Raw genomic sequence first — 10,408 nt, 5'->3', positions numbered from 1 at the left:
TACTGGTTTAAGGGCCCTTACCAAAAAATAAGTTGGTATTCACATTTAAGTTGATATTAAGTTGGTTTTAAGTGGTCAGCATATTTCAGTAAACTAGTTAAGTTGGTAATAAGTTGGTTTTAAGTTGGTGGGAAAATGCCTTTTTCTTTAAGTTGGTATTTAGTTGGTTTTTAGTGGTCAGAAAATTACATATTATTTTTTAAGTTGGCTGTAAGTGGTCTTTATTAAGTAACATTTTAAGTAAGTTTTAAGTTGGCTTTAAGTGGTCTTTATTAAGTAACATTTTAAGTAAGTTTTAAGTTGGCTTTAAGTGGTGTTTATTAAGTAACATTTTAAGTTGGTGTTAAGTTGTTTTTAAGTAGGTTTTTAGTTGGTATTTGTCTCAAATACCAACTTAAAAACAACTTAAATAGTTCTTAGACCACTTATTTTTTGGTAAGGGGGGTTTCCCCTTAGTCCTTCGGTTTCCCCTTCCATAAAAACTTGTGGGGGTTAATGGTAATAGTTAGTGTTGGGAGCTGTTGGCTCGCGTGGCATTGTAACCCGGCCACCTGAATTAATCCCTTACCAAAAAATAATTGGTCTAAGAACTATTTAAGTTGGTTTTAAGTTTGTATTTGAGACAAATACCAACTAAAAACCTACTTAAAAACATCTTAACACCAACTTAAAACTTACTTAAAATGTTACTTAATAAAGACCACTTAAAGCCAACTTAAAACTTACTTAAAATGTTACTTAATAAAGACCACTAAAAGCCAACTTAAAACTTACTTAAAATGTTACTTAATAAAGACCACTTAAAGCCAACTTAAAAAATAATATGTAATTTTCTGACCACTAAAAACCAACTAAATACCAACTTAAAGAAAAAGGCATTTTCCCACCAACTTAAAACCAACTTATTACCAACTCAACTAGTTTACTGAAATATGCTGACCACTTAAAACCAACTTAATATCAACTTAAATGTGAATACCAACTAAAAACCAACTTATTTTTTGGTAAGGGAATGACTTTAAAAGTCGCCTGATGACTTACGCTTAAGGTGGTGCCCTGGGTGCTGATTATTATTATTATTATTATTATATTCTTATTAAAAGTTACAGTACATTTACATTGCCAGTATTTTTAGTGTCTTGGCATATAGGGCAGACTTGATATTCTTTGAGAGCTTAAAACGATTTTATACACTTAATAATAAACTAAATATAGTAATTTCTTAAATAAATTTAATTAAAAGCGACACCTGCCTTAGATTATAATTAGAAAATAACTTTAAAAAAATTGAGTAATTTAGCTAATCAATTTTTGAAGCTCAGAATTGGTGTTGTAATGTAGAAATTTATAAAAAAATTAACTAAATTCGTACTTTATGATGTCACAAAGCCTCTAGTAATTTACTACAATTAGAAAATAACAATTTTTGGAAGAACTACTTGAGTAAGTTTTTAAGAAGATAAAATACGCGAAAAAGTAGATTAGTCCATAATTAAAAGGGATAATATAGCTAAATCCTAAACAAATTTGAAGAAATTAAAAAACTTACTACTAACTCGTACCCAATAGGTCTTCGAGCCAAAAACGCGAAACTCGTATCAAATAGATCTTCGAGTAATAAACTAAATTAAAATTAAATAAAATAGCCAGAAATTCCAACGGTAGACCGGTTTCGTTCTATTTGGAACTCATCAGTACCGTGCGGGAAATCTGGCTGGCGACTGTCAAATCTAAAGGAGAAACTAAGCCTAAACATTAAAAATTTCAAAACGCGTTGCATATAGCAACGGAAAGCCGAAAAGGGGGGAGTGTGGTGGAGAATAGAATATACGATAAGTTAAGTTAGAAGAAACTACCTATAGACTGTTTTTTAGAGTTAACAATTTTTTGTAAAAGTAATTTATTTTACCAAAATAGTAACTTAGTAATTAGCGTAATTTGCAAAACTTGTTATTTCCTATAATAAAAAGTAATTTGTTAGATTTACTGAAATAAGTAAAATAATTTGGTATTTTTCGAAATTATTATTTAGTAATTTGGGTGGAGTGGGAAATGTGTTTTTTAATAAATGATTTAATTTGATAATTTCCGTTCTTTATATATTATCCTAATTGCTGAATAATTTGTTGAAAACCCTCACCATTTCAGTATATTGAAAAACATTAATCGTTTTTAAAAATGGTTTTTACATTAGATATTTGCCTAAATTTGATAAATAGTAATTTGAAAACTTTTATTTCATGTTGTTTAAAAAGATAGAAATAGGTAAATGGCAAATATAAGTAATGTGTAGGAACAAGTCAATTAGTAATAAGCAAATAAGTTACTTATTTGCATTATTAATTGTTTATTAGGAATAAGTAATTTCCATAATTAGAATTCAACAATGCTATATTTAATTATTTCAAAATTTTTGTCAACTATTTTATCCCAGCCTTTGATAGAATTTTTTTGAGTGCGAACCAAAACGAAGCGGATTAGCGCGAGTCCAAAATGTCCAAAAGATGATGAGAACGTGGCTAGAATGATCCTTAGGCCTAGCTGATTATTATTATTAATATTGTTATTATTCTTTCTTTTTAATGGCTAGTTAACTAAATTAACTTGCATTGCTTTATTTATAAAAAGAAGAATGAACATGGAGTTAAAACCAAATGTTTTATTTTCAGTAAAATAAGGAACGGTAGAATGACGCATAATGATCAAAGCCATGACGTAAGAAGTATAACGACCCTTAAAATTTTATAGTCAAAATACTATGTAGTTTGATATTTTTGAAAATTTATGAAATTTCGATAATATTAAATTAGAATGTACTTGAAAAATTCGCATAATAAACAAACCTTAATATCGGCGCAAGCAACGCCACCTAACCAGACTAACCGGTGCCCAAGGTCAAACCTAAACATAAAATACGAAAACACTCAATGAGGAATAACAAGTTGGTCATAGGAAGCAATAGCAATGTCCGAAAATATTTGGAAATTTACTGCCTAATTTGTAACTTATAATTACGACTGAGTAATTGCTGTATTCTGACTCTTTCATCTGGTCGGTCCTGAGCTCATTTCAAAATTCGCTTTGTTGTGTTAAGATATGAATTTTGGAAGACTGGTTAGCTATTAAACCTAACCCGTAAATATTTTGCGAGTAAAAAATAACCTCTGGTGTTTCATAGACAATAATCCACAAAGAGCTATCGCCTCATATATTAGTATAAATTACGATTTTTTACCCTAATAACTTTATTGGTACCTTTTAGAGTGTGCGCTACAAGTTTAATTATTCTCCTATCAGTGAACAATTTTCTAAATCATGAAACTTAAATTTTTCACTCAATTTACTTTCCTCTTAAAGTTTCACACCAATAAATCAGAGGCTTTCGGGGGAAACTATAATTTCGCCGTAATTTCTGCCAACATGTATGGTTTTATTTTAACATTATTTTTCTCAACATTCTTAAAAATTTAAAAGAAAGCAACATAGAGGGGCAATTTTGGAACTAGGACCACCGAATTACGTCTTGGCTATATCCAACAGTTATACAATAAATTCACTCTAAATATGAAACTCAAAAGTAAAAAAACATAATTAAAAGAAAATTATGATGTAGAATTGATAAATTGGAAATTCAGTTGTGAAATCCCAGTTTTTAACAGAGCTACTGTTAATCATTTTGTAGAGCCTCTGTGTCATCTCGTGGTTCTTCCCATCTTATAATCGTCAGCTTTGACAATGTTACCTACTGCTGCCCCGACGGATTATAAAGACTCCAAGAGACCGAGCTAATAGGTTTTCTCGACCACATAATAGCGTGGAAAAAGAGGGGCCACTACCACTCGGCCGGCTTAACAGGGTTTTCGATTACAGAGGCCAGAAAGACGAAGCTCGGAAGATGACGAAGTAGTTTTTAGTTTCACATCGAATATATATATTCGAAGTGACACTATTGCTATGGATGGAATGTCGTTAAGTGTTGTTTGTTTGTTTGGCGTCGTGGAAAGCGACTACACGGTAGACGGAGCTGCGAAAAATAATTTCTAATATTGGCGACACCGGGATTCGAACCGAGATTTCTGGCCGCGTAGTCTCCAAAACCTTAACCAAGTGAGCCACGCCGTCACCTTTGGAAACCTTGCTTGAACAGTTTTATAGTTTGTATAGTAACTCTTTGACGCGCACGCAGTGCCGTTAATTTCCGCCCCCTCCGACCAACCCCCTTAAATAGAGTGAGCGAAAAAACAAGTTAGTCTCATTCGATAGAACTCTTTGACGCGCACGCAGTGCCGTTAATTTCCGCCCCCTCCGACCAACCCCATTAAAGGGAGAGACCGAATGGTACGATATCGTACGACACGAAAATCGTAATACGCCCTAAAAATTGCGATGAAATCATCGCACTGACGCGTCTTCAACTGATTTCCCATTTTCCGCAAAATTACATTCATGGGTATTTTTTTATCAATTTGCGAATTTACATGACATTGGTGCCTAAACTATCCAAATGTTTGATATAAATTTACTAAAATAAACACACAATATTTCTTCAATTCATATTTCCACTAATTTCCATAAATTAAAAGAAATACGTTCGTCGTGTTTTGCTTACCTGTTTCACCTTTGATACTTTCCGTCTATCAAACGATAGGAAACTACATGGCCTCAACAGCTTTTGTATTGGTTTGCCCACCCGAGTGTCCTGAGGGTGGGCGGTGGCCACTCTTTAACATAGGATGGTAAAATATATATCAAACGATAGGAAATTACATGGCCTCAACAGCTTTTGTGTTGCTTTGCCCACACGGGTCTTTTGAGAGTGGGTAGCACCCAAGTTATAATCCTTCAACTTAGGATGGTATTTTATATATCTAACGATCGGAAATCACAAGGCCTCAACAGCTTTTGTATTGGTTTGCCCACCCGCGTATCCTGAGGGTGGGCGGTGCCCACTCTTTAACATATGATGGTAAATTATATATCAAACAATAGGAAATCACATGGGCTCAACAGCTTTTATATTAGTTTGCCCACCCCGTCTCCTGATGGTGGGCGGCATCCACTCTTTAACTTAGGGCAATTTATATATCATACGATAAGAAATTACGTAGCCTCAACAGCTTTTGTATTAGTTTGCCTACCTGTGTCTACTGGCCCTCAATGGGTTAGAGTGTGCAATAACTGGTGGCTTTACCAGGGAGTCGGGGTCCGGCTCTTGTAACCCATAAGGGCGGTGGCGCACTGGGATCAAATGGTCCTATCTCCACCTCCGACGTCGGTCAGATTGGGGCTGGATACTGAGCTTTGGCTCAGGCTAACGGAGGGGGTCCGTGCAAACTGGCCGCCGGCGGATTGGGTAGCCTGCTGTGGGGCGGCGGGCCTCCGTATGAGGGCACAGCGGTCCGGTTTCCCGGCCTCTTGGAGTCACACCGGGATCTCCGGTGCCAGCTGTGCCGGGTTACTTGGGCTGCTGTGTGCTCGTCGTTAGGAGCTCTATAAAAAGGGTTTGACTCTTTACCTACGTAGGTAGGGTGTCGGCTGGAGTTGCTTCAGCATCCACTCTTAATCCCACTGCTGTGTGCGAAGTGGGAAATGGTCCACCCGTTGCTGCACCTTCTGCTGGGTTGAGTGGCTTACGTCTGTTACGAATTTTGTAACAAACTATAAAAAAGGTACAAAGTTAGAATCGCTATAAAAAAGAAACTTGTAAAATCCTCCGTTTCTTAAAATAAGTTAAAATATAAAATTACGTAGTATATAGTTAAAAAACCTAATCATGTCAAAATAAGTAATCTATTTTAATCTTATCATAAAGGTCAAACCTCTAAAAAACATGTAAACGGAAGGAGGGAAAATACGATTACGAAAAATCAGTTGTTATCGCGCGTCGAGATCGTTCGCTTAGAAATTTTGACTTGTATTTTGTAATTAATGTAAATAAACCAGTTGTTTTAGTTAAATTCTAACTACGTTGTGATTCTTTCAAATACGACAAATTTACATGGTGCCGAAACTCTGAGACAAATTCTTTACTTATTAAAAAGATAATATTTACGTGTATTTCACCGGCGTTAATATTAATTACAAGTGAAGTTTTTTGTGATTTGAAGAATACCAACGGCAACGTAGCGGATTTAACGAGGAAATATGGAGGATTTCGAAGTTGCAAAGAAACGGCGATCTGTAATTAGAGGTCAAGTTACGAGACTAGTAAATAAAGTAGACGAAGAATTGAACAAGATTAAAGTCATTAGTATACCTGAACTAGAAGCGAGTCACAAACAACTCAAATTAAAGGAAGAAGCTTTAATGAAGTTAAACGACGACATTGAACCTGAAATCGGTATCGATGATTTGGAAATTGAGATGGACGAAGTTGAAAAGTATGCCGACAAGATCATGTTATGTTATTGTAAAATAGACCACGCATTGAAAGCCGTACAAGCTGGTGGTTCAACAAAGACAATTCAAATAGCGAGTCAATGCTCGTCGAACCAAGTACAACAAGCGTCTCCTGTGGTAAATTTACCGCGACTCGAATTACCGAAATTTGACGGAGTGGACGTCTTAAAGTGGAAGAATTTCTGGGCACAGTTCGAGGTTACCATTCACAATTCCTCAATGAATGCGATCAACAAGTTCTGTTCCCTGAAAGCGCAATTAGAAGGTAAAGCGTCTGACGCAATATTCGGCTTAGATCTTAACGAAGAAAATTACGAAGCGGCCGTAGAACTTTTGCAGAGACGATTCGGTTCAAAGGTAGCTCAAGTATCTGAGCACATTAAAAAATTGATTGGTCTACCATCTCTCAAAGATCCGTCCAACATTGACGAGTTCAGAAAATTTTATGACCGTTGCGAGATCGAAATTAAGTGTCTACATTCATTGGGATACGACGCTAATGAACACTTCGGAACGGTATTATGTCCCATTCTTTTGAAGAAGTTGCCAGACGATCTTAATTTGGACTACAGCCGAAAAAGTGAAGACGACGGCGATATCGACGTAAGTCAATTAATCGAATACCTTCGAAAAGAATTACAAAGTCGAGAGCGCGCATCCGCTTACAAGAGTGGACCTAAAGACGAAGACCATCGAAATTTTAAAGCCAGAAATCAGCAACCGTATCAGAGTATTGGTAATTTCAATAATCGGAATAATTATAACTACCCAAAGTATCAGAGACCGTCGACGTCGTCAACCGCGGCGTTTTCCGTCGGGACATCACAAGCGTGTATTTTCTGCAAAAGGGGTCCTCACGAACCGGAACTATGTCGAACTATTTCTACCGTTGAAGCGAGAAAAGAAGCGTTGAAAAAGATGGGTCGTTGTTATGTTTGAGTAACAGGCAAGCATAGAGCTAAGTTTTGCAAAGTAAATATTTCGTGTAAAAAATGTAAAAAACGTCACCACTCTGCGGTGTGTGAAGAAAATGAAGCCGCAACAGAAAATACAGCGACAAACGACTGTAAGGACTCACCGGATTCTCAACAAGAGGTAACCGCGTCCATGAATGTCGTAAAAAACCAAGTGAGTCAACAACCTGTTCTTTTACAAACTGCTAGAGCTATTGTACAGGGTGATAAAGGTAACGACCAAATTAGACTTTTAGTAGATAGTGGCAGCCAATGTAGTTTCATAAAACAAGAACTTTCGAAGAGACTTGGGCTTAGAGTAGTTGGCGAAATTAACGTTCAATTGCATACATTTGGTTCGAAGACACCCGTATTTTCTAAATGTAAAAAGGTTAGAGTAAGCCTAACAAGTCTAATTGATGGTACAACTATAGATATTGAGGCCTTGGAATCCCCGGCTATCAATACCGCAATATTTAATGTCCCAGGGAAAGAATTTAAAGATTTTCTTGGAAGTAAAGGGTTCAAACTGGCGGATGACACTTTTAATGCAAATAAGGGTGAAATATCGTTGCTATTGGGGTCAGACTGTTATTGGCAAGTAATCACTGGTCAATATGAGAGAATTAGAGAATCTCTGGTAGCCCTAAATAGTATTTTTGGTTGGCTTGTACAAGGCCCAACGGAAGTAACCAGTTTAAACGTAGGATCAGGAGTCAATGTTATCAGCGTCAATAACGTATCGATAGTCGAAGAACCAGAATCGTTGTCAAGTAATCTAAGGGCTTTCTGGGAATTAGAGAGTTTAGGCATTCGAGATAACGAACAAACCGAAGATGGTCTAGTTCAAGATAATTGGGTAAATAAACAATTTAAAGAAAATGTAACGTTCGAAAATAACAGATATTCTGTTAAATTACCCTGGAAAGATAATTTCGAAAATCTCTCTAACAATTATTATATTGCGAGGAAGAGGCTAATGCATTTAGCGGATAAATTCCGAAATGATTCGAATCTCTATATGGAGTATAGTCGAAATATTAAAGAGTATTTAGCAGCTGCCATTGTAGAAGAATTACCGGCAAACGACCCCTCGAATTTAGCCAATCGTAAGGTGCACTATTTACCGCATCAGCCAGTTGTTAGACAAGATCGTACGACCACAAAGTTGAGAATAGTATTTGACGGAAGTGCTCACGAAAAAAATAAACTATCATTAAATGACTGTATATACTCCGGACCTAGTCTCAACCCTGATATTTTGGACATACTAGTAAAATTTAGATTTCATTTAGTTGGTTTTATTTCTGACGTAGAAAAAGCCTTTCTACAAATAAACCTAAAGGAAGACGATATAGACTCCGTAAGATTTCTTTGGTTCGAAGAACCATGGACACCTTCAGATACCATTAAAATTAAAATCCTACGATTTCGTACCGTATTGTTTGGGGTTACTGCCAGTCCCTATTTGCTGGCCGCAACAATCCGATTCCACGTTGGAAAATATCGCCTTCAATTCCCAGAAACCGTAGCGATGATAGAGAGTGATACTTACGTAGATGATTTAGTCTCTGGCGCTGAGAATGAAGAAAAGGCCTATAAAAGGTGTATAGAATCTAGAGATATAATGGGCGAAGGAAGTATGTCTTTAAGAAAATGGAAAACAAATTCTAAATGGCTTAGAGATAAATGGAAAGTAGAAGGTTGGAATGAGAACCAAAATCAAGAGACAAAATCGTCAGTTAAGGTTTTGGGAATGGCGTGGGACACTTTGCAAGATACGTTTTCTATTGACGTCGAAGAATTAGTAAAAGAAGCGAACAGCTTACCTCATACCAAAAGAAGCGTATTAAAAATATCAGCCAAATTTTACGATCCCTTGGGCTTATTGTCCCCATTCGTCATCAGAGTTAAAATATTGCTATTATGGGAACACGGGGAGAGTTGGGACCAAGAGTTAACGCCCGAAGCTAATAAAGTTTGGGAAGATTGGTGTTCGGAGTTAAAAGACATATCAAAGATAAACATTCCAAGATATTTCCAGTTTGGTTTTGAAAATGAGGTTTTTGAAAATTTTTAGTTGCATTGTTTTACTGACTCAAGTGAACGGGCATTTGGCGCCGTACTTTATTTAAGATTTGTAACTTCATCTGGAAAAATTGGCGTATCTTTGGTTTCGTCGAAGTCTCGAGTAGCGCCCGTTAAACGTGTCACTATACCGAAACTGGAGTTGTTGGGAGCTTTAGTTGGCGCTAGATTAACTCATAGACTGTGTGCACACTTTACCTCGAAGTCTGTCACTGCATACTATTGGAGTGATTCAACGATTGCTTTGAGTTGGATAAAAGGTTCGGCCCGAGATCTCAAGGTATTCGTCTCGAATAGAGTTTCTGAAATTCAAAAGAAAACTGACCGAATAGCTTGGCGGTATTGCAAGAGTCGCGACAATCCAGCGGATTGTTTGACCAGAGGTTTGAAGGCCGACAAAATGGTAGATAATGATCGGTTTTGGTTTGGTCCGCCGTGGCTGAGGTTAACGAAAAACGAATGGCCTAACTATGAACCGAAACAAGTAGATCGAAGTAACTTTCACGAATTCCAAAATTGCAGCGAAACAGTAGTAGCTATAAACGTTCGTCAAGTTGAAGAGAGAGTAGAACCTATTCTCGATTTAAATAGATATAGTAGCCTTGAAAAGATCTTAAGAGTTTCAGCTAGGTTCATGAGATTTGTAAATAATTGTCGAAAGGAGGTAACGTTAACGAATGACGCCTTGTCTACGGAAGAGATTTTAAAAGCGCAGGAATATTGGATATAACTAGTTCAAAACGAAGAATTTAAGCTCGAGATCAAAGCGTTGAAGTCCAAAGGAGAAGTATCGAAAGAGTCAAAGTACGTACCATTGGATTTATTTATCGATGAGAATGGAGTCCTCCGCATTGGAGCCCGTCTTCAAAAGTTTTCGTTTTCCTACGACGAACGCCATCCAATCTTGTTGCCTACGATGCACCGATTTACTGATTTCCAAATTTTGAAAGCGCATGACGTGGTTAAGC

The 10,408-nt window shown here is 36.6% G+C and overlaps 1 protein-coding gene across 1 annotated transcript; it reads left to right on the top strand.

The window, feature by feature from the left end:
• Positions 1-7,506: 7,506 nt before the first annotated feature.
• LOC149933773 (uncharacterized) lies at positions 7,507-9,432 on the top strand. Its single transcript, XM_090157416.1, has one exon. The coding sequence runs from the start codon at positions 7,507-7,509 to the stop codon at positions 9,430-9,432; it is 1,926 nt and encodes a 641-aa protein (XP_090013542.1).
• The last annotated feature ends 976 nt before the right edge of the window (positions 9,433-10,408 follow it).

This window comes from Leiobunum rupestre, chromosome 8 (genome assembly GCF_980474605.1).
Source record: "Leiobunum rupestre chromosome 8, qqLeiRupe1.1.hap1, whole genome shotgun sequence".
In the NCBI taxonomy this organism is placed as follows: Eukaryota; Metazoa; Arthropoda; class Arachnida; order Opiliones; family Sclerosomatidae; genus Leiobunum; species Leiobunum rupestre.
The sequence above is the reverse complement of the archived record's forward strand: the minus strand, read 5'-3'. Positions and strand labels throughout refer to the sequence as shown.